We start from the raw sequence: 26,371 nt of genomic DNA on the forward strand, positions 1-26,371 counted from the left end.
CCTACACCTGCGGAGGGTACCGCTATCCCTCCAATTGATACTCTTGTTCTGCCTCCAGCCCCAGCTTCCGCTTCTGGTATTTCTGATGGGGATCTTAGGGGAGCTATTCAGATATTAACCCAGCTAGCGGCCTCTCATGCCCAGAGGTCAAATGTTGCGCCCAGTTCATCCAGCCACCAAGGGGATTCCACCAGTTCCAGGGTGAACAGATTTCTTCAGTTAGATCCTCTAGTGTTTATGGGTGCCAATCCAGAAGAAGACCCTCAGGATTTTATTGATGAGATGCACAAGACCCTTAGGGTTATGCGTGCAATTAAGACTGAAGGAGTAGAGTTGGCTGCCTATCGTCTGAAAGGGGTGGCCTATTCGTGGTTTGAGTTGTGGGAAGATTATCGTGAGGAGGGGAGCCCTCCGGAGAGGTGAGGTGAGTTTGTCGATGCCTTTATAGATCATTTTCTGCCTGCTGAGACAAGGGCAGCCCGTGCAACAGAGTTTGAAAATCTAAAGAAAGGTAGCAGAAGTGTGTGGGAGTATCACATGGAGTTTGCCCGCCTGTCCAAGTATTCCATTCATATATTGCCCACAATAGAGGCCAGGGTGCGTCAGTTTGTTCAGGGCCTTAATCCTTTGACTATTAATGAGGCTTCTACAGCTGCCTTGAATTCTGATATGAATTATAGGAAAATGGTAGCATTTTCTCAGGCCACAGAGAACTATAAACTGAAGAACCGAATGGAGAGAGGGTAACAGCAAGGCCCGGTCTACAGGCAACATGGGAGAGTCACTAGGTGGGGGAAGATTAGTTTTCAGGGGAGGATCATCAGGGCTGTCCCAGTCAGTTGCACAGTCTTTAGCTAGTGCACCACCATCAAGGCCCAACCAGCAGCAGTGGAGTCGTTTCAGGGCCGGTCAGGGCAACAGGGGATCCCATCAGCGGGGTCGATCAGGAGAGATGTCCCAGCAGCAGCAGAGCTCCCCGTGCCCTAGGTGCGGGAAGATGCACTAAGGGATTTGCTATTTAGAGTTATCCGTATGCTATGTATGTGGGATGAGGGGTCATATTCAGAGGCAATGTCGTGTATCCCGCCAGGGAGCGGGTAGGGGCACAACACAGTCATCTAGTCCAGCAGTTGCTACATCCTCAGCCCCCTCTCCAGCTCAAGGTACCCCAGCACCTGCAGGGCATGGTGCGTCTAGGGGTGGTACGCAGAGTTCAGAAGGACTCAGCCGATTCTATGCTATGAGTGGTCGCCAGACTGTAGAGGCTTCTCCAGATGTTGTTACATGTATTCTGACTGTCCAATCTCATGATGTGTATGCACTTATTGACCCAGTTCCACCTTGTCCTATGTTACCACTTTTATTGCTATGGAATTTGGGATAGAACTAGATCAACTTCATGAGCCATTTTCGGTATCTACTCTGGTTGGTGAGTCAATTACGGACACTCGAGTCTATAGAGGTTGTGTTGTCACGGTGCGGGGTAGGGATACCATGGCCGATCTTATTGAGCTAGGGATGGTCGATATTTATGTAATAATGGGAATGAATTGGCTTTATTCATGCTTTGCCAAACTTGATTGTCGAACTAGAACCATGAGGATTGAATTTCCTAATGAGCCAGTTGTTGAATGGAATGGAGATAATGTAGTGCCAAAAGGTCGGTTTATTTCTTACATTAAGGCCGTGAAGATGATCAAGAAAGGGTGTATATATCATTTAGTTTGGGTTACGGACACCAATGCCGAGGCGCCTAGCCTTGAGTTCGTGCTAGTTGTGAATGAATTTCCGGATGTCTTTCTAGATGAGCTCCCTAGGATTCCACCAGACAGGGAGATTGATTTTGGGATCGATGTGATGCCATGCACGCAACATATATCAATTCCACCTTACATAATGGTACCGACTGAATTGAAAGAGATAAAGGAACAATTGAAGGATTTGCTAGAAAAGGGTTTCATTCGGTCGAGTGTGTCACCATGGGGCGCACCGGTCTTGTTTGTAAGGAAGAAAGATGCGTCTCTACGGATGTGTATTGACTACCGGCAATTCAACAAGGTTACAATCAAGAATAAATATCCTCAACCAAGAATAGATGACTTGTTTGATCAATTTCAAGGTGCTACGTGTTTCTAAAAAATTGACTTGCGGACCGGGTATCATCAATTGAAGATAAGGGAGCAGGATATTCCAAAAACAACTTTCAGGATTCGGTATAGGCACTTTGAATTTCTGATGATGTCTTTTGGGAAAACAAATGCCCCGACAACTTTCATGGATCTTATGAATCGAGTCTTCAAGCCTTTTCTAGACTCCTTTGTGATAGTGTTCATTGACGATATTCTTGTGTATTCCCGAAGTCGGGAGGACCATGCTGACCATCTCAGGGCAATTCTTCAGACTCTTCAGCAACATCAATTGTATGTAAAATTTTCAAAATGTGAATTTTGGCTTGAATTTGTAGCATCCTTGGGTCATGTCGTCTCTAGGGAAGGAATTATGGTTGATCCTCAAAAGATTGCAGTAGTGAAGAATTGGCCTAGACCTACCACTCCAACAGAGATTCGCAGTTTCTTAGGTTTGGCAGGGTACTACAGGAGATTTGTGGAGGGTTTTCTACTCTCGCCTCTCCATTGACTAAATTGACGCAGAAAGCAGTTAAATTCCAATGGTCCGATGCTTGTGAAAGGAGTTTCCAAGAATTGAAATAAAGATTGACTACAACACCGGTATTAGCCATGCTAGAGGGTATAGAGAGATTTGTGGTGTATTGCGATGCTTCAAGGATTAGGCTTGGGTGTGTGTTAATGCAACACGACAAGGTTATAGCCTACGCTTCTACGCAACTCAAGAATCATGAAAGGAACTATCCAGATCATGACTTAGAGTTTGCGGCAGTGGTGTTTTCGCTAAAGATTTGGCGACATTATCTGTATGGGGTCCACGTGGATGTATTTATGGACAGCCTTCAATATATTTTCAAGTAGAAGGAATTGAATCTGAGATAGAGGAGAGGGCTAGAGTTACTCAAGGACTCTGACATTGATATTCTTTATCACCGGGAAAGGCTAATGTTGTGGTGGATGATCTTAGTCAAAAATCTATGGGAAGTTTAGATCATTTGGAGGCATGTCAGAGGCCGTTGGCCAGGGAGGTTCACCAGTTGGCTAGTTTGGGAGTTCCTCTTGCGGACTCTAATGAAGGAGGAGTGATTGTACAAAATAGGGCTGGATCATCGCTTGTAGAAGAGGTGAAGGAGAAGCAATTCGACGATTCATTATTAGCACAACTGAAAGAAGGGATTCATAAACATAAAACCACAACTTTTTCCTTTGGCATGGATGATGGTACCCTACGGTACCAAGGCCGCCTATGCGTTCCAAATATCGACGGTCTTCGGGGAAGGATCATGACAGAAGCTCACACTTCCAGGTATTCCGTGCAATTAGGGTCTACGAAAATGTATCATGACCTCAAGAAAGTTTATTGGTGGAACAACATGAAAAAGGAGGTGGCGTACTTTGTGGCAAGATGTCCGAACTATAAGCAAGTGAAGGCCGAACATCAAAGGCCCAGAGGATTGGCCCAAAGCATAGAAATTCCAATGTAGAAATGAGAGATGATCAATATGGATTTTGTGGTAGGGTTACCGCACATTCCGTGCAAGGTCGACTCAATTTGGGTAATCGTGGACCGACTCACGAAATCAGCGCACTTCTTGCTAGTTAAATCTACCGATACAGCGGAACAATATGCTCAGTTGTATATCAAGTAAATAGTTAGGTTGCATGGTACTCCAGTCTCAATCATTTTAGATCGAGGGGCTCAATTCATGGCCAACTTTTGGAAGAAATTTCAGTAAGGTTTGGGCATGCAGGTAAATCTTAGCACAACTTTTTACCCTCAGACTGACGGGCAAGCGGAGCGAATTATTCAGATGCTTGAGGACATGTTTCATGCTTGTATTCTCGATTTCAAGGGTAGCTGGGATGATCATTTTCCACTCATAGAGTTTGCTTATAACAACAACTTCTATGCTAGTATCTAGATGGCACCATTTGAGGCGTTGTATGGTAGAAGATGTAGATCTCCCATTGGGTGGTTCAAAGTTGGAGAAGCTGGATTGATAGGGCCGGACCTTGTGCATCAGGCTATAGAGAAAGTCAAGATTATTAAAGAGAGGTTGAGAACTACTCAGAGTCGCCAAAAGTCGTATTCGGACGTTCGTCGGAGAGATTTCGAGTTCAAAGAATATGATTGGGTATTTTTGAAGATTTCCCCCATGAAGGGTATCATGCGGTTTAGCAAGAAAGGGAAATTGAGTCTGAGGTATGTTGGACCATACAGAATCATTCAGAGTGTTGGTCAGGTGGAATACAAGCTCGAGTTGCCACCCGAGATGTCATTGGTGCACCTAGTCTTCCATGTGTCTATGTTGAAGATGGTAGTGGGAGATCCGTCCACTATTGTACCAGTTGAAACTATTGAGGTTAATGAGGAACTGTCATATGTAGATGTTCCACTTGCCAAGCAAGTTCGAAAATTGAGAAATAAGGAAATTGCCTCCGTGAAAGTGTTATGGCGGAACCAGCAGGTTGAAGAAGCCACTTGGGAAGCCGAGGAAGAAATGACAAAGAAGTACCCACTTTTGTTTGAATAGTCGGGTAATAGTTTTTATGCATTTGATTCTTATGAACCCTTATCTTTTGATTTGATCTATATAAAACTGTCCTGTTTTGGTTAAATGTTGCATATGCGGCCATGGTTAGTGTTGTACAAGTTATGTTATGTCTGTGGAATGTGTACATGCTGTTAGGATATGTTTCTAGGGCTTTTTGACAGGTGGATAGGCCTAGTTACAAAGGAAACTCTGGCGAAATTTCTGGAAATTTAGGGAATTAGCCAAATTTGGGGGCTATTAATATGTTTCATGTTGTGAAAAGCAAAGGATTGCATAAAGATTGCTAATAAGTGAACATTGATCCTCATTCGAGGACGAATGATATTAAGTGGGGGTGGATGTAAGGCCCCGTGAAAATTTCTACTCAAAAACCTGAATCTCATGGTGCCAAGTTTGGACCATGTGTTAGAAATTCACTCGCCGCGGTTCGGACCCTTTGGATTGATTTGTGTATTAAAAAGTCAAGAAATTATGTTTTTGAAATTCACACTAGAATGAGTAATTAGCTTGGGGGTTCATGGGTATAAGAATAGATTTCTTACATGCATAAAAGGTAATAGAGTATTGAGAGGTGGTGAACTGGAAAGGATAGCAATTGGGGTGTAAAATGATAGAAATCTCTCACAAAAGGGTCCTAAAATGACAATGCAAACCAAATGCTTGATAATGTGCTCAAATGAGCTAGAATCTTAATCATGTCTCTAATTCTTGGTTCAATTTGTAATTTTCATAAAAGATATTGAAGTTGCTAAGAGTTCCGGAATTTTATAAGGATTAAGGAAAGATTTATTGAGGTATATATGGCTAAAACCCCCTTTTATTAGAAATTGAGCTCCGTTGGTGTTTACACAAATATGGTAAGGCTAGAATTGATAGATCTATTGATTGTTATTTCACATGAATTGGTTTGCAATTATATATATATATATATATACATTAAAGGTGTGCCTCAATGTGTGTAATGTACTATTCTTGATATTTAGAGATGTGCGAAAAATATGAATCATGTGTTGAAATGCCTAGGTTATAAGCCAAGATTAAAACTGAGATTGTCATGCTAATTATGTGAAATCTTACCTATGCTTGCAACTTAAATAGCTTTCGTATGTGCCTATGATCATAAATTGCAAGATTGACATTGAAAGTGGAAATGGTGTGATAATTGTGGCCCTAAGTGCCAATGAATTGATATGATATATCTGAAATAAATATTCAAAAGAGATGATTAATGGAAAGGAACAATGCCTAGGTAAGACGGCCTAGCCGATCGAGTCGTTATCGGACACCATGCAGCACATATGGTGGCATGTGCTGATATTGAATTCTGAAAAAGGGAAATGAAATGATGATTGAGGTATATGTCTCAAATGAGGCAACCTAGCCGATTGGGTCGTGATCGGATTCTGCTCAAGATACCGGTGGTATTGAGAACCGTGATGAAAATATGAAAGAAATTCCCCAAACTAAAGTCATGGAAATTATGTGAAAGATTATATGATTCTTTTATTTGATGATGTGGTATCCGGTTAAAAGCTTTGATTGTCTCTTGTGATTTCCTTGTTCTTGCATGATAGTTCTTTCTAATAAAATGGTGTTTAGTTATACATACTAGTACTATTCCATTGTACTAACGTCCCTTTTGCCGGGGGCGCTACATTTTTAAATGAATGTAGGTGGCTCCATAGCGGATAGTGCTGATCGCGCATAGCGGAGTATCCTCCTCTCAAAGTCTTGGTGAGCCCCTTTCTCCTTCAAGGGGTTATGTTGTACATATTTTGTTATAAATATCCACTTTTGAGGTATAGCGGGGTCCTTGTTGCCGGCGTTGTCATACTTGTCTTTTGTATCCTTAGAGGCTCCGCAGACGTTTGTGTGGGTTATGTACGGGTGTTGGACGGGTCTATGAACTAAGTGCTAATCTCAAACTCTTGTTTCTCTAAATTGTGACTGTATGTAATGTTGAAACTTAGCTACGATTTAAGGTTGTAATATGAAATGATCTATCAATGTTAAATGTGCAATATTTCCTACTGTCTATGTAAATAAAAGCATGGTCCCCTTAATCATATTGAGTTGGGTAGAAAGTGTTAAAAATGCTTGCTTAGTCAGGATCACTCGATTGAGCACCGGTTGCGCCTCGCGAGGTTGGGGCGTGTCAAACAATGGGGAGGGGAAGACCTAGGAAAATTGCGACGTCAATTCAGTTAGGAAATATCATGGAAGCTGGTAATTCATAAGTTGCAGGGATAGGGAGAGCTGAGGTGGTGGATGCTGTGATAGATTCAATGGAACAGTGACCGCCATTAGCAGCCACGAAGGAAGCTCTGAAAACACCGCATGCAACAAGTCCTGTAGTGATGATCGAGAATGCGAAAGTAAATTTTGTTGCTCAAGTGCGAACTGGTAGATCTAACCAAGGGAAAAATGGCATACATGCCAATAGTAATCGAATTCAGCAAGTAGGGGAGATCGTGAGAAACTCGGTAGAAGCTGGTGATGATAGGGGAAAAAATGAGAGTAAATTGGAAGCTGATAAGAACAAAAATGAAGTACCAGCTGTAATTAAAGAGACGAGCCAGAAGAATTGGGCAAACTTATTTGTAAGGAATAAATTGGCTTCAAAAGGTATGGATCTAAATTTCATTGCGCCGGCTATCAAAAATGGAGAAGTAATTGTGGAATTATGTAAAGAAGAAGTTGAAGAACAGACAAGGAAATAGAAGCAAGATTTAATTCTCTATGTTGTTGGAATTACACCAACAATTGGAACTATGGAGCGATTCATCGCGTCAGAATGGAATTTTACTGCTAAACCTAAGGTCTACTATCATAATGAGGGACAATTCGTTGTAAGGTTCAATTTAATGGAGGATAGGGATGAAGTATTGTATTCTGGTCCGCATATGCTTGGTACTAAACCGATGATTGTGAAGGCTTGGTTGGAGAATTTTGATTTCAGCAAGGAGGTCCTGCACACCATTCCTGTGTGGGTGAAGTTTCCAAATCTCCCATTGAATTGTTGGGGAGCTAGATCTCTAAGAAGAATTAGCAGTGGACTAGGGATCCCATTTTACGCTGATGCTTGCACTACTCAGTTGGATCGAATTACCTATGCGCGAGTTTTGATTGAGATGAATGTAACAAAAGAACTCCCAAAGTTCATCAAAGTAACATATCCAAATGGAAGAGAATTTAGTCAAAGAGTAGCATACGATTGGGTGCCAGAATTTTGCCATATTGGGCATAGATGTGGGAAAGATGAACAACAGATACAGAAGAATAAGGTAAAACAACAGAAGCAGAGGCAAGAGTGGCAACCAAAAAAAAATGAAGCAATGAAAAGGTAGATCAACAGATATCAGTACATGTAAAAAGTAACCAAATAGTAATGATTGAAGAAGTAACCAGTAAAACTGATAACTCAAATGCAAGGATTGGTTGTGGAGAGGGGAGGCAGAGCTGAACAAAAGCAACAGAAAAGTCTATAGCTAGAAGCAAGGAGAAAATGGGGGAGGATAAAATTAATACCATTAATGGATTTAGTATACTAGCAGAATCTGGATTGCAACTAATGAACCCAAGTCAATTGGGTGAAGGCTCGAGTAGACAAAGGAGGTAGGAAGAGGCAGAAGGGTGTTCACACACTATATTCATTCTAGTATAAAGTTGATAACATGGAATATTAGGGGTCTAAACAAGACTTCAAGACAGAAGGAGATTAAGAAGTGTATAAGAAGTAATAAGGTTAGTATGATTGCATTACTAGAACATAAAGTGAAGGAGCAAAAAACTAGTCAAATAATTAAGAGGATCACTACAGGTTGGGATTGGCCAGCTAATTATGAACATAGTAGTAAAGGGAGAATCTAGTTGGTATGGGATGTTAAGAAAGTGGAATGTGTGGTGATGGAGAAGTCAGACCAATTCATTCATGCTGCAATTCTTATCTAGAACATGAATGTGCAGTTTGAATTCACAGTAGTCTATAGATTGCATACTGTGGATGACATGAGAAAATTGTGGAGGGATCTATTGCAAATTAATAGAAAAGTACAGGGGGCATGACTAATCATGAGGAACTTCGATGCCATAAGGTCTAGGGAGGATAAGCCAATTAGAATCCTATACAAGAGATGGAAGTGAAGGACTTTAATAATTTTATGGATGATGCTGTTTTGGCTGAGTTGAGGACTAGTGGTAGAAGCTTCACATGTACAAATGGTCACACATACAGTAGGATTGATAGGGCACTGGTTAATGCTGAGTAGATGCTGAAAATGCCTCACCTAGTGGTATAGGTAATGGATCCGGGATGTTCTGATCACTCACCATTGAGCATTACATTTGAAGACAAAGAAGAATCAAGACTTAAGCCTTTCAAGTTCTTGAACCATCTTGCTGATCATAAGGACTTTATGCAGATAGTAAACAAAGCTTGGAAAGGAAATAACAGAGACAACAAAATGAGAGATGTTTGGGAAAGATTGAAAAAGGTGAAGGAAGCCATGAAGAAATTGAATGTTGATGAATATAATGCTGTAGGAGGAAGGATCACAGAATGCAGGGAACAACTATGCATTCTGCAGGAGCAAATGAGAAAACCTGGCTAACCAAAAAATATTATACTAGCTAAGAAAGAGTTAAAGTTGCAATTGGAGAAATGGCTAAGGGTGGAAGAAAATATTTTAAAGCAAAAATCAAGAATACAATGGTTAAATCTAGGAAATGGCAACAATGCCTATTTCTATGCAAGCATGAAGAGCAAGAACTCCCAAAACATGATACAGAACTTAACAAGAAGCAATGGAATAGTGACACAGACAAAATAGGAGGTGGAAGATGAGATAATGGGATTCTACAAACAGTTACTAGGATCAGCAGCTGGAAAACTTCCAACTATTAATCCAACAATAATGAGAGAAGGGCCACTGATCAATAGACAACAACAAAGGCAGTTGATAGCAGATGTATCAATGGAGGAAATATACAGAGCACTGATGGGAATAAGTGGCAACAAAGCACCAGGTTGTGATGATTTTAATGCATTATTTTTCAAAAAAGCTTGGCCAGTGGTTGGGGAGAAGATTACTAAAGCAGTGTTGCAGTTCTTTTCTGAAGACAAACTATATCAACAAATCAATTGCACTACAGTGACCTTAATTCCTAAGGTACCAAATCCAAATAGAGTCTCAGATTGCAGGCCAATTTCTTGCTTCACCATACTCTATAAGATTATCCCGAAGGTACTAACAAAAAGGTTGCAAGGCATAATGAATGATATTGTAGATGAAAGTCAATCAGCTTTTGTCTCAGGGAGATTGATCAATAATAACATAATAATAAGCCATTAGCTTGTTAAAGGTTATGGTAGGAAGGGTATATCTCCTAGATGCATGTTAAAAGTGGATATGAAGAAAACATATGATTCTACTGAATGGGACTACATGGAGCAGGTGCTAAGGAACATATAAATGCCAGGAAAGTTTGTGAACTGGATTATGGTATGTGTGAGAAGTGTATCATATTCCATAGTTATAAATGGACAACATTCAACACCTTTCAAAGAAAAAAAGGGATTGAGGTAAGGTGATCCATTATCCCTCTGTCTATTTGTCTTTGCTATGGAATACCTTACAAGATTGTTGAAGACCTTAAAGAAGAGTCCAGATTTTAACTTCCACCCAAAATGTGCTAAGTTGAACATACTACAACTTAATTTTACTGATGATCTTCTACTATCCTACCGAGGTGATTATATATCTGTGAAGATGCTGTACCAATGTTTTCAAGAGTTCTCACAAGCCTCATGTCTAGATGCTACCACAGGGAAAAGTTCAATCTACTTTGGAGGAGTTAGAGATGACATTCAACAAGAGATATTAACAATGTTGGGTTTCTCAAAAGGGATCCTCCCAGTGAGATACCTGGGGGTACCTTTGAGTACTAAAAGAATGACATTGCTACAATATCAGCCATTACTTGAGAAAATGGTAGGGAGAATTCAGTCCTAGACTACTAAATTCCTAACCTATGCAGGAAGAGTCCAACTTATCAAAAGCATCCTATTCTTCATTCAAGTGTATTGATCTTAAATCTTCCTATTGCCTAAGAAGCTCATTCTGTTGGTTGAAAGTATCCGTAGAAAGTTCTTATGGACAAGAAATGTTGAGAGTACAAGGAAGGCACTTATAGCTTGGGATAAATTGTGTTGTCCAAGGGTAGCAGGAGGTTTGAATTTGCTGGATATAGGCACATAGAACAAAGCTGCAATGTGCAAGCTACTATGGAACTTGTGAAAAAAGAAGGATAAATTATGGGTGCAATGGGTTCATGTATACTATAAAAAGTACAGTCCTGGCTGGGGGGACTGAACCAAAGCAGGCATCTTGGGTGATTTAAAAAATCTTTAAAGCCAAGAAGTATTTTGTAGAAGCTGGTTACATAGAGGATGATGTGATTAGAATGAAGACTTTCAGTATTAAAGATATGTACTTAAAGAATAGAGGATAATTCAGTAAAGTTTCATGAAAAAGGATCATCTGGAACAATGCTGGATTACCAAAATGGATATTCATGGGATATTTGGTTGCTCATAGAAGACTCCAAATAAGAGACATATTGAAAAGGTAGGGATGTGTAGAAGATGACTCATGTCCATTAAGCAATGCAGAAGCAGGGACCATGAATCATTTATTCTTTGTATGCCCATTCTCAAAGATAATATGGTCTGCTATGTTATGATGGCTGAAGATTGTTAGACCCGTTATGGATTGAGAACATGAGCTGCAATGGGCTGAACAACACTATCGTGGTAGGAGTGCAGCTGCTGAAATCTATAGGATAATGCTGGTTGGTAGCATATACTATATTTGACAAGAAAAGAATACTAGAGTCTTACAAGAAATACAGAGGACTGCTGAAACAATTACTAGAAGTTAGCACAAGATATACACTGTACAGGAAATGTAAAGAAATGTTTGAAATGGAAACTGATTAAATTGAATTCTTATCCTACTGTTTAGTGAAATGGTTAGATAGAGATACTGGAGATTAGAGGAAAGGAAAAAGTAGCTCAGTGTGGGGCGTATGTCCAGAACAAGCTATAGCAAATCAGTGTAAGTATTACTTGGTAATAAAGTTTTAGTTACCAAAAAAAAAAATCGCGCCTTTCCTTAATTTTTATCCACATGGCCAAGGTTGGCAAGTTTCATGGCAACTATGGTTTCACAAAGACCTTAATCTCACAAATTGAACCGCAAGTAAAGAATGTGCCTTTCGCTCGATCTGATTTATTTGTCATGTCTCTGTCTTGGAAATTCTTTCACAGTTATGCTCACAATAAAGAAAATTTATTCCACGCAACTAAATTTTCTTTAATATAATCTTCTTTCTTCTTCATACAAAAAATCTCTTCTTGTTTATTAGTCTTTAACAAACACAGAAAAAGAAAATAAAAATAATAAAATATTTGACACTTATATTTATTTAAAAAATAATTCAATAATATAGAAAAAATGAGAGAAATATTCAGATTTTCCATGTGTAAAAATGAAGTCGAGCCTATAAAGTTATAAGAAATAAAACGGTAAGATGGAGAGGTACCATCCAAAAGGTGCCTCTTTCATTTTCCATTCACACCCTTTAAAAACAACCTAACAGCAAGTTGACTCCAAGTACAAGTGGAACCGTGGGATCATGAAGGTCGTCAAATTAACTTTCAGCTTAAGTTCGGTAATTAGTTACTACCTCAGTGATGTTCTATGTAATAATCTTTTATTTATAGTCTATTTCAAAAAGAATGTATTTTTATATATAGTTAGAAAAAATACTTTTAAACTTCTCATTTTATTCTTAATGATATGATTTTTATAATCAAAAATAAGTTACGACATATTTAAGATCATAAGTTTCAAAAAGATTTTTTTTTTTTTAAAACTCTTTCCTAGTCAAACAACTTCTGTAAATGAAACAGATGGAGCATTTACAAGAGGCTTAGTAGTCTTGAGAGAGGCTCGTGCCCAAAAGACCAAGTTTCACACATACTAGCTAGCTAGCTAAGTAGAACGCATTAAACGAGCAGTTTCTAAAGATCGAATTAGACCACGGGAAAAAGATAATGTCATGACCCCAAATCCAACTAGTCGTGATAGCACCTAACCCAACCCGCTAGGCAAGTCAAGCAACATACAACACAACTCATATAAGAATAATAAGAGTAAATGAGTAAATGTCACGACCCAAAATCCAACTAGTCGTGATGGCACCTAACTCAACCCGCTAGATAAGCCAGTTATCAACTATCCAATTCCAATGAAATTTAATAAGACAAATTAAGTAAAAGAAAATATCTGAATCTTATTTATTTTCCAAGGACTGGTAGTACAAATCATGAGTTTCAAAGATTAGAATTTACAAAGCTAGTATGAAATAATTACAACATTTGTTCGAAATGTACATAAACAGATTTCTATAATTCTAAGTCTACCATGAACAAGAGGCAGCTACAACCAGAATGCAGGTACATCTTCAAATCCATCTCCTGCCATACACCGCAACATCAACATCCAACATCTGTATGCAAGGTGCAGAAGTGTAGTATGAGTATAATCGACCCCATGTACTCAGAAGTAACAAACCTAACGTTAGGTTGAAAGTAGTGACGAGCTAGAACATAGGTTGGGTCCAACACCAATAACCAACAACAACGCATAACAACATAATAAAAGTAATAAACGAATTAACTTAGATATAAAATGCTCAGGTTGTTCATAGTTCCAGAAAAAATAGGCCCGCCTTCCAAATATATTAGTGAAAACCCATATTTTTTTTTACCTAAATCGCCAAAAAAAATCAGAGTAAGTTTGAAAACTGTGATTTTTTCCAAAAACCTTTCGACAAAACATAAGATGTTTCATTTTCAGATAGTATGAGGAAAATACATCTCTATGCCTACATGTCAATATATAGGTGAATACATCTCAGAGTACTCAATCTCACTGTCTCGCATTCTCCCTCACCATGCTCAATAATCGGCACACTCAATCATTCAGCACTGTACAATGCCCGCTGTAGTGTCTAACCCGATCACGCATATATATATATATATATATATATATATATATATATATATATATAATCAACTGCACTCACTGGGGGTGTGTACAGACTCCAAAGTGTCTCCTTCATCCCAAGCACCATAATCCGCATGGACAACTCACGTGCTACACGGATAATTCAAGTGCTATCGTATCAATATCTGGATCCGCACGGACAACTCACGTGCTATAGTATCAATATTTGGATCAACGCGGACAACTCACATGCTGCACGGACAAACTCACATGCTACAGTATCAATAACCTCACAATTAGGCCCTCGGCCTTACTCAGTCATCAAACTCTCCAGCCTCTCGGGCTCACAATGTCATGAAACTACCCCAACAATGATGATATCATGTATCAATAAATAACAACAGAGATTGAGTTATGATATGAAATGAATGAACATGAGTGAGTATGAAATTGCAATTTAAACAAATAATTCAACAATAATATGACCCCGATGGGTCCCAACAGAATAAACATGTAGTCTAGACATGGTTTCTATCATGGATCACAACTCAATAGCTCTAGTACGTTGAGATTTTATGGTTACAGATAAAATCAGGTAACTACACAGTATCATAGGAATAATGGAGTCAATTCACATAGTTCACTCCCACACGCCCATCACCTAGCATGCGCGTCACCTCAACACCAAACACATAACACGTAATTCGGGGTCATACCCTCATCACCAAGTTTAGAAGTGTTACTTACCTCGAACAAAGCCAAATTCAATACCGAGCAAGCTAAATGATGCTACAAAAATGCCATTCCCTGCGTACTGACCTCCGAACAGCTCAAACTAGCTACAAGCAACTCAAATACATCAAATAATGCCAAAGAAAGCAAACACAATCGATAAAGGACGAATCTTTAATCAAAAGCCCAATATCGGCCAAAACGTCCAACCCAGGCCCGTGCTTCAGAATCTGACAAAACTCATAAAATCAAATAACCCATTCAATTACGAGTCCAACCATACTAGTTTCACTCAAATCCGACTCCGAATCGATGTTCAACACTCAAAAATTAAATTTATGAAATTTTAGGCTAAAACTCCCAATTTTCTCTTTTGTAACCCTCAATCAAATGCCGAAAATGAAGATAGATTCATGATATACAATAAAAAATGAGTAGAACACTTACCCCAGTTCACATGGTGAAAATTGCTTCAAGAATCGCTTCAATCCGAGCTCCATAGCTCCAGAAGTGCAAAAATGGCCGAAATTCCCAAAATAGAGTACTTTATAATACTGCTCCAGCAATACTCATCGCGATCGCGGGAAAACCATCGCGATCGTGAAGCACAAATACAACTGGCACCAGATTACACTCCGCGTTCGCGATACACTCCTCGCGAAGGCGACTCATAGCTAGCTCAGAACATCGCGAATGTGATGTAGAAGGCCTCCAGCTTCAACTTCCAGCTCAACCCTACGCGTCCGCGATCCCTCATATGCGAACGCGAAGAAAACTTACCCCTTCTCTACCCCAAACACATTCAACCTATCGCAAATGCGTTGAAGAAATCTCACAGTCCCATAATACGTGATCATGGCTGTTTCTTCGAAATTGCAAAGAACAACAGAGACATCAGTAACCAGCAACTCCAAACCAACCCGAAATGACTCGAAACCACCCCGAAACTCACCCGAACCCCTCGTAACCCCGTTCGAACTTACCAACAAGTCCCAGAATATAATACGAACCTAATTGAGGCCTCAAGTCACACATAATAACATCAAAAATGATGAATCACACCTCAAATTAAACTTGATAAACTTTGAACATTTCCAACTTCCATAACTCATGCCAAAACATAGCAAATCAACCCTGAATGAACCCAAATTTTACACACAAGTTCCAAATGACATGAAGAAGCTATCCAAATTCCCAGAACTACAATCCGTACCTGATGTCATCAAAGTCAACTCTCGATCAAACTTATAAACTTTCCAAACTTTTAAATTTTTAATTTTTGCCAATTTGTGCCGAAACCTTCTAGAAATATCCAAATGCAAATCTAGGCATACGCCCGAGTCCAAAATCACCACCCGGACCCATTGGAACCATCAAAACCCCTGTTCCGAGGTCAAATTCACAAAAGTCAAACTTGGTCAACTCTTCTAACTTTAAGGCTTCAATCATGAAATTCATTCTTCCAGATAAATTCTGAATAACCGGAAACCAAAACCGATGACTAACACAAGTCATAATATATCATATGGAGCAACTCATGCCCTTAGACTACCGAGCAAAGTGCAAATGCTCCAAATAACTGGTCGGGTCATTTTATAAAATAATCGAATTCCTATACAAACTCCCAAGGATTGGTAGTACAAGTCATGAGCTTCTAAGAGTTAGAATTTACAAAGTTGGTACGAAATAAATACACCATCTATTCGAATTATACATAAAAAAAAATTCAAAATCTAAAGCAACCAAAGACAAGTGGCAGCTATCACTGGAACATAGGTACATCTTCAATGCCTTCTTCCCCCATACACAACAACACAAGCTCCAAGATCTGCATGCAAGGTGCAGAAGTGTAGCATGAGTACAACCGCATGTACTCAATAAGTAACAAGCTCGGACAATGGTCAGAGTCCAACATCAATAGCAAATGACAATTAATTATAATGTGAAATAGATAACAATAGTGAATAACTTAAGAGATGCTATGCTCGGCTCATTCAAAGTTGTGGAAGAGTAGACATGTTTTTCATGTACAACAACTAATTTCAAATTATCAATGAAATTTACTAAACATGATTTTATCGAAAGAACAATATTTTCCCAATTACAACATTAGATAAGCACTTCTTGCTTACCAATTATCATGTGAAAAATACATCTCTATGCCTCCATAGCAAGTATACATGTCAAGTAATCAAATGTCATATCACCATCTAGTATAAGAAGGTACATCTCTATGCCTACACGTCAAGTAATCAAATGTCATGTCACAATCTAACATAAGGAAGATATATCTTTATGCCTACATGTCTAGTATACATGTCAAGAAATCAGTTTTCACAGTAGAATCATTAAGTACACACAATCTTATCATGCTCCAAGTGCCTGGCTCAAATTCCCCAAATAATATTACCGCAGATCTATCAAAATAATCACACTAAGCTCTGTACAGGTCCCTGGCATAGCTGCCCATCATCGAGCATGTGTATATAATATTGTGCATGTGCCCATTACTGGCATGTCAGACTCTGGAGGAGCGGACCCTACCCAAGCGATAATCATAATCACATAGCCCAAGTAGTAGGGCCCGGTGTGTAGCCTCAAATCAGTATAGCGCATCCCAATATAGGGACTGTCATATGCATCGCCTCAATATCAATATAACCGTTGCAGCATGCAACCCGATCTAGTTATCCATATTAATACGGCTCTATGGCCTACATTAGTTAACAAATCCGCTCAAGTCTCAATATGCAGACATCTCACAGAAACACAATCCAACTATATAACACATACTATCACAATATGTCTCAAATACAGTTCAAACTCGTGTCGCATACAAGGACACCAATATCATGTGAGACATGGCATTAAAAGTGCACAGAGGCAGAGATATAACATGCGAATGTAACTATCATGAATGTACAATATGACTATGGATAAGGTAAATAGTTCATGATGGCAAAAATAGCCCTATCATGTCTTAATCATATGAACAACTAGCCTAGGCATGATTTCTAGCATGAATAATATCCCACACAGTCATATAAATGGAGAAAACATGATATCAAAGAAGCATGATAGCAAAACAAGGCATATAATAGCCTAAAAACTACGCGGATCATGAATACCTCGGTGCATGCACCCGTGCCCATCACCTAGCACTTGCATCACCCCCAACCCATATCATATATCATATTTCTCAGGTATATTTACCCTCAAATCCAAGTTTAGATTTGTTACTTACCTCGAATAAGCCAAATCCAATGCCGAACAAGCCAAACAATACTCTGTAAGCACCATCCCCCATAAATCGACCTTCGAATGGCTCAAAACTAGCTAAAAGCAACTCAAATATATAAATAATGCCAAAGAAAATAAACCCAATCGATAAAAGTCGAATCTTTAATCAAAAACTCAAAGTCAACGAAAAAGTCAAACCCGAGCTTGCACCTAGGAATCCGTCAAAACATAAAAATTCCTACAACCCATCCAATTACAATTCCAATCATACTAATTTCACTCAAATCCGACTCCGAATCGATGTTCGAAACTCAATTATTCACTTTAGGAAAGTTTAGACAAAAACCTCTAATTTCTTCTCTTTAAATCCTTAACTTAGGTGTTATAATCCATGAAAAAATAAAATATATAATTAAATCAAAGATAAAATTACTTAGCCTCAAGATTTGGGCGTTTATCTCCTCCAAAATCGCCTTACTTATGCTCCAAGAACTCAAAATGTGAAGAAAATGAACTCAATATCCTGAAATTTGATGTTTTAATGCACTGCCAGGGGTCCTTATTCACGATCGAGGTCGCCAAACTTGAGATCGCAATTCAAAAGAATTCCAGGACAATTTTTACCCTTCGTGATTACGGCCATGTCCCCACGATCGCAATGAACAAATTCCAACAAGCTTGCCCAACTCTTCCGGACAGCCTCTAGTATAATGTCCATAAGTATTTTTTTTTACAAAACTCCAAATCAATAATGGTTTAATTTTCTAAAAACTAAACACAAAGGGCTAGAAATTTCATTTTTGGATCATCTCCAAATAGCTTATAGACTGTACGATATAAGCTTCCAAAGTCAGTTCTGTGACAACATATATTCTTCTATGCGATAGCGAGAAAGGTTTCCACGATAAGGATTCACAAGGCAGAAACAATAATATGCTCTTCGTGAACGCGACCCAAAGGTCCACGATCACGATTCACATCCTGTGGCCAAAAACTAGCAGCTAAAAAGGGCCTAAAAATGATCCAAAACTACCCCGAAACTCACCCGAGCCTCTCGGGACCCCGTCTGAACATACCAATAAGCCCCAAAACATAATACTGACTTACTCGGCGCCTCAAATTACACACAGTAACATCAAATCCACGAGTCGTTGATCAAGATCAATCTCGTAAGTTCTTAAACTTCAATCTTCGAACCAAGCATCTGATTCAAGCCTAACCAATCCATAATTAACCCAAATTTTGCATAAAAGTTCCAAATGACATAGTGAACCTATTCCAATTCTCGTAAAAACAATCTGAACCCGATAACATTGAATTCAACTCTCGGTCAAACCTATGAACTTTCCAAATCTTCAAATTGTCAACTTTTGCCAAATAGTACCAAAACCTTCCAGAAACATCCAAATGCAAATTCGGGCATATGACCCTGTCAAAATTCACCATCCGAACCTAACGGAACCATTAAAACTTCGATCTAAGTCAAATACACCAAAGTAAAAGTTGGTCAACTCTTCTAACTTAAAGCTTCTAAGATAAGAATCATTCTTCCAAATAAATCCCGAATCACCCGAAACCAAAATCGACGATACTCACAAGTCATAATACATCATATGAAGTTACTCATGACCTCGAAGCATCAAACAGAATGAAAATGCTTAAAATAATCGGTTGGGTCGTTACATTCTCCCCTACTTAAACATACATTCATCCTCGAACGTGCCAAAAGTCGCTAAAAGCCATCAAATCATTATATAAACTCACCATGCACTTAATCATGGGTGGTCCCACGTCCTCCCAATCCATATAAGTCAGTTATCACAACATAACTAAAGATTATTCCTTTATCCTTGGTCCATAAACCTTAGAACCCAATTTCTAGCATCCGAAATCCATTACAAGACCCGATTCCTATATCCATCCAATGTGTAAGTCTCAATAAGCTGAATCAAACCATATCCATAACCTAAAATGTAGTCAGATGATATATTGCGTAACCCATATGCCCATAGAAATAACTTTCGACCACAATAGCTACTCAATAACAAACTCGGTACTGGTAAAAAACTTCATAGAAAATAAAACTTTGTTCAAAACCTTCATAAACTACCAATGATGGAAGAGACACATAGAAACTCACAACCACTCATCAAATCAACAAGTCACGGAGCTCTCTTGCTCAATAAGATCCATAACCCAATTCTAAGCTGACTTCCGATATTATTCTTCCAAACATACTGCAATCATATCTGATAGCACTCACTACAAGTCTAATAACCTTATCTCACCTAGTACGAGCTGCTCGACTGACATGCCATACCAATAAAACCTAGAGCTACATACCATGCAATCCGTGAACCAATAAGCAATAACTCAAATACACCCACAAATGGAAAGAGAATCATATGAGAGAACCGTTCCGCAAGCTCAACTAGTACCACCACAAGAGCAATATTAGGAACCCATCATATAAAGGAGAACAAAACACACAAGATCAACACAATGGATCATACCCCAATATCACTCTACAGTGATGCACAACCCAATCCAAACACTAGTCCACACGAATATCTCGAACCATGATGATCATACTCAACAATCATATGTATATCAATAACAAATATACGATATGCATGATCATAAGTATGGATAAACGAATAGCACTATAAACCACCAACAAGAAGGACCATAACCAAGATGCAATCAACCATTCAACACCCCACGAGCCATCTTGCTTTAATTCCGCCACTAGTCCCAAACCGAATCGCATCGCATGTGTAAAAAGTCAACAGTCTGACAACCTATTGCAGCATAAAATTATAACACATGAAACATATTAAATACGAATAAGATCAACTTTAACCAATGACAAACCCCTCAACAATAGCTGTGCTAAGTCAACAAACCGACCTGATATAGAATACACATCCTCATTAGGCCTATCATTGGGCCCCTAAATCAACTCTAGTCATCTACAAATAGATAAACAACCCTCAAAAAGTCCACAATGCCCTAACCATAACACATACTATTAGCTATCTAACTTTGGCCATACCTTCACAGTCGGTAACCAAGGAACGGTCTACCTCTAAGAACCTCTTAGTCTCCAAATCCTTAGGATACATGAATCGCCATATCTGATCCCAACTCCACCCCTCACTGACTAACACCTCCTTTATACATAATCATCCCATGAGAAATACTTCTAAAATTCTTCCGTGAAACATAACAAAATTTGAACATAAGCAATCGATCAACCAGGCGAGTACCGTAATACCAATCAAGCATCCGCAAGTCAAAACATTGTGCACCTTCTGAAATGCGCACTCTTCTCAGGTGATACCAGATAGAGCCAATATTCTTCTAGACATCATGAATCATCCATACTATCTAGAATTTATGACTTTCCTTTAAAACTTAATAGCAACCATGTACATGCAACCTCAATCTCATACGACACACCTCATCTAGCATACCATCATACGAAAACACGAGAATCTCATCATCAACTATGAATCCCGATCAGAATACATACCCTATCAACCTGAAACCATCCACATGGCTCCGACCCAATAGAAAATCACAACACGCAACATACTCCTCATTTTGGTAGAAGACATATGTCTCAGGTAGTGCTACAAATCATCGAGAACACTTCGAAACCCATATACATGTAACCAAGCCCTTAGAACTGAATTCCTCTAACACAACCAAGTCATGCAGGTCGCAAAACCCAAGTTTATTTCCGCAAAACATTGGTAAAGCCTCACCAAATCATAAGAACCAAAAAAACCAATCATACTATTACCATACTGATCCAACATACTACCAAGCTGCCATATTTTGCCGAGTTCCTTATTGACTTGACTTTCAGTTAAGACTTCTCCTTACCAATACTCTACGATCCTTAGACCAAGCTCATTCCAAGAGATCCTAGCTTGAAACTACCTTGCCTTATGGCCTATGCCATTGCATTCCCTCTTAAGCACCCATAGTACTGCAACCAAGATACCCACACTAAAGAAACCTTATGTAAGTCTAAATTTGTTTCCTTAACCTCTCTGATACTGAAATGTAGAATCCATAATGCTAAAATAATACCACAAGGTTTGGCACCATCCAATGCAAATCTCAGTTATTAGACATTTACAAGTTCGTAGATTTTCTCAAATACCATATATGCATCTTGAACTCGTTAGAACCTTCTCAAAATTCATCCACTATGCTCTAATATCAAATGTACTGCCAATACGGGCCGAACGACTTGTACTCCATTAACAGACAAATACCTCAAGAAAATAATCCACATCTCTAAGCAACCGAGTGAATCCCCTTTTTCATAGCACATCACATCCACCATGAATAGCAAACCAGAATCATCTCAAGATTTTCATATATCCATAAAGTGTAATACATCATGCATCTAGAAATTTCCTCGCTCAAATCATCCTCAAAGTCAACCTCTTTAGGTTACAATTGATCCTCAAATATTCCTCAAACCGAAATCAACATACAACATTTCCATGCTATCTAATCGTCGATAGCAGGCTCCCGTACCTATCTCAAAGCTATAGAACATAATATCCGATAAACCACAATACCCTTACTCCATAACTGCCATGATCTCGCACCGCAATTCAACCCAAATCTTTCATGAACTCATGTAGCACTAATGATAACATGCCTCAAATCATCTACTAAACTCACATTCATACACGTGACAATCAAGCCAACTTCCTCAAGCGATCCAAACTCAAATTGAAATGCATATAACCTATTGGTATAGAGAAACTCTCCACAAAAATATCATAAGTCACACATTTGTAGACTACCCCATAAGTGATAACCAACCTGCTTAGCCTCAACTGGCATCTCTCCATACCCCATCATGGTCACAACCAAAGCAATCACTTAACCTTCCCGAGTCTAAACTCGTCATAAGTTATATGAATCTATTCAACCCACACATGAACACCGTGAGATATTTCTCAACACACTCAGAACTCGAGACTGTACAATACGTTAAGACAAGAATAAAAAATCCAACAGTCCTTTTCACATCCCCAACAAACTCATCTCGTCACTTCCAAGCTATCTGAACACATCTCGCATTTACATCATACTTGTCATATAGTTATCCAGCTACTCACTAAGCCATCAATACCACTCATAGGAACACTACCAGGCATACGAGTCCAAAAGCACATACTCGATTAACCAAAACCGCTAAGCCCAAGCTGTGGTTTGAACTTGGACACAAGTCCTTCAGACTGTCCCATGACCACAACACAAAGAACATATCTTTGCACCTCATCCATGACATCACAAGAAATCGATGCATAACAAATACCAAATGATCAAGATCACGTAAGAGTGAGTGAAAGGAATTCAAAGAGATACGCTTCAAAATGTATCAATGTTGCACGGTAAAGAAAAAAAGATGGGACATTTCCATACATGCCATGTAGCTTCTCGAAGATAGGTATGGATGTCATCATACTGATCTGCAAGACTCTACTAGACACTTGCTTATGACTCGTAAAACTTATGAACCTAGAGCTCTGATACCAACTTTTCACGACCCCAAATCTAACTAGTTGTGATGACACCTAACCCAGCCCGCTAGATAAGCCAAACAACATACAACACAACACATATAAGAATAATAAGAGTAAATGAGTAAAATAACAAAATTCCTATACAAACTCCCAAGGATTGGTAGTACAAGTCATGACCTTCTAAGACTTAGAATTTACAAAGTTGGTACGAAATAAATACACTATCTGCCCGAAATATACATATACAAAAATTCAAAATGTAATGCAACTAAGGACAAGTAGCAGCTATCACTAGAACATGGGCACATCTTCAATGCCAGCTCCCGCCATACATAAGAACACAAGCTCCAAGATCTGCATGTAAGGTGCAGAAGTGTAGTATGAGTACAACCAACTCTATATACTCAATAAGTAACAAACCTAACCTCGGGTTGAAAGCAATGACGAGCTCGGAATATGGTTAGAGTCCAACATCAATAGCCAATGAAAATTCATAATAATGTGAAATAGACAAAAATAGTGATAACTTAAGAGATGCTATGCTCGGTTCGTTCACATTGAGGGAGAGTAGACATGCTTTTCAAGTATAACAGTTAAAGTTCAAATTTTTCACTAAAATTAATTAAACACGAGTTTATCGAACGAATTGTGTTTTTCCCAATTACAACATCAGATAAGCACTTCTTGTTTACCAATTATCATGTGGAGTATACATCTCTATGCCTATATGTTAAGTAATCAAATGTCATATCACCATCTAGTATGAGAAATGTGCATCTCTATGCCTACATGTCAAGTAATCAAATGTCATGTCACAGTCTAGCATGAGGAAGGTATATCTCTATGCCTACATGTTGTAGTATACATGTCAAGAAATTAGTTTTCACAGCATCATTAAGTAAACATAATCTTAGCACGGTCTTGGTGCCTGACTCAAATGCCCCAAACAATATCACCGTGGATCCATCAAAATAATAACACATAGCACTGTACGACTTCCTTGCATAGCTGCCCATCATCGAACACGTGTATATAACACTTATGCACCCAATGCTGGCATGTCAGACTCTGGAGGGACAGAACCTGCCCGAGCGCTAATCATAATCACATAGCCAAATAGTGGGGCCGGATGCACTCCTAGCCTCAAATCAGTATAGCTTAGACTAATATCTAGTCTGGCATATGCATTACTTCATATCAATATAACCATTTCGGTTTACAATTCGATCCAAATATCCATATTAATACGGCTCTATGGTCAAAATCAGTCAACAATCTGCTCAAGCCTCAACATGCAAACATCTCATAGAAACACAATCCAACTATATAATACAGACTATCACAATATGTCTCAAATACAGTTCAAACTCGTGTCACGTACAAGGACACCAATATCATGTGAGACACCATATCAAAAGTGCATAGAGTTAGAGATATAACATGTGGATGTAACTATCATGACTGTATAATATGACTATGGCTAAGGCAAATAGCTCAACATGGAAAAAATAGAGGTATCATGTCTCAAACAATCGAGCAAGTAGCCTAGGCTTGATTTCCTGCATGAATGATATCCCACGCAGTCACATAAATGGAGAAAACATGATATCAAAGAAGCATGATAGCAAAACGAGGCATATAATAGCCTATGAACTGCCTGGATCATGATTAACTCGGTGTACGCACCCGCGCCCATCACCTAGCACGTGCGTCACCCCCAGCCATTTCAAGTATCATAGTTGTTAGGATATTTTCACTCAAATACAAGTTTAGATCTATTACTTACCTCGAAGAAGCCTTGTCAATACCGAACAATCCAAACAATACTCTGTAAGCGCCATCCCGTATAAATCAACCCTAAATGGCTCAAAACTAGCCATAAGCAACTCAAAAACATCAAATAATGCCAAAGGAAACAAATCCAAAAGATAAAGGTCAATTCTTTAATCAAAAACTCAAAGTCAACAAAAATGTTTAACCCGAGCCCGCACCATGGAACCCGACAAAACTTACAAATATCGGTAACCCATCCAATTACGAGTCCAACTATACAAATTTCACTCAAATCTGACTCCAAATCTATGTTCAGAACTCAATTATTCACTTTATGAAAGATTAGACAAAACCCCCAATTTCTTCTCTTCAAATCCTTAATTTAGGTATAATAATCCATGAAAAAAAATATATAATTAAAACAAATATAAAATTACATCCCTTCAAGATTGGGTATTTATCTCCCCTAATATTGCCTTACTTGTGCTCCAAACACTCAAAAGGTGAAGAAAATAAACTCAAAATCCCAAAATTTGATGTTTTAATGCACTGCCATGGGTCCATATTCGCGATTGTGACCGCGATTCAAAAATATTCTAGAACAGTTTTTAACCTTTGCGATCGCGGCCATGTTCCCGTGATCGCGATGAACAAATTCCAACAAACTTGCCCAACTCTTCCGGACAACCTCTGGTATAATGGCCGTACCATTTTGTACAAAACTCCAAATGGAAAGTGGTTTGATTTTCTGAAAATTAAACACAAAGGGCTATAATTTTTATTTTTGGATCATCTACAAGTTCCTTATAGATTGCAAGATATAAGCTTCTAAAGTGAAACATGTAATTGCAGAAATTCTTCCACGCGATCGCGAGAAAGGCTTCTGCGATCGCGATTCATAAGGCCTAAACAACAATTTGCTTTTCGCGAATGCGACCCAAAGGTCCGGGATCGCGATTCACACCCCTGCAGCCAAAAACTAGCAACCAAAAAGGGCCTAGAAATGTCCGCAACCACCCCGGAACTCACCCGAGCATCTCGGGACCCGTTTCGAACATACCAAAAAGTCCAAAAACATGATACAGACCTACTCGAGGCCTCTAATCACTCATAATAACATCAAAATCATGAATCGACGAGCAAGATCAATCTCTTAAGTTCATAAACTTCAAACTTCAAACCAAACGTCTGATTCAAGCGTAATCAATCCGAAATTAACCCAAATTTTGCATACAAGTTTCAAAAAATATATCAAACCTATTCACACTCCTAGAACAACAATCTGAACATGATAACATCGAAGTCAACTCTCAGTC

The 26,371-nt window shown here is 38.9% G+C and overlaps 3 protein-coding genes across 3 annotated transcripts; all 3 read left to right on the top strand.

Annotated features, from left to right (window-relative positions):
• The first annotated feature begins 3,103 nt into the window (after positions 1–3,103).
• LOC138881457 (uncharacterized) lies at positions 3,104–3,610 on the top strand. Its single transcript, XM_070161684.1, has one exon. It carries the CDS (start codon positions 3,104–3,106, stop codon positions 3,608–3,610), a length of 507 nt encoding a protein of 168 aa, XP_070017785.1.
• A 438-nt stretch (positions 3,611–4,048) lies between these two features.
• LOC138881458 (uncharacterized) lies at positions 4,049–4,660 on the top strand. The gene has a single exon (XM_070161685.1). It carries the CDS (start codon positions 4,049–4,051, stop codon positions 4,658–4,660), a length of 612 nt encoding a protein of 203 aa, XP_070017786.1.
• Positions 4,661–7,452: 2,792 nt separating this feature from the next.
• LOC138881459 (uncharacterized) lies at positions 7,453–8,028 on the top strand. Its single transcript, XM_070161686.1, has one exon. The coding sequence runs from the start codon at positions 7,453–7,455 to the stop codon at positions 8,026–8,028; it is 576 nt and encodes a 191-aa protein (XP_070017787.1).
• The last annotated feature ends 18,343 nt before the right edge of the window (positions 8,029–26,371 follow it).

The sequence above is a fragment of the Nicotiana sylvestris genome, chromosome 11 (genome assembly GCF_000393655.2).
Source record: "Nicotiana sylvestris chromosome 11, ASM39365v2, whole genome shotgun sequence".
NCBI classification, from domain to species: Eukaryota; Viridiplantae; Streptophyta; class Magnoliopsida; order Solanales; family Solanaceae; genus Nicotiana; species Nicotiana sylvestris.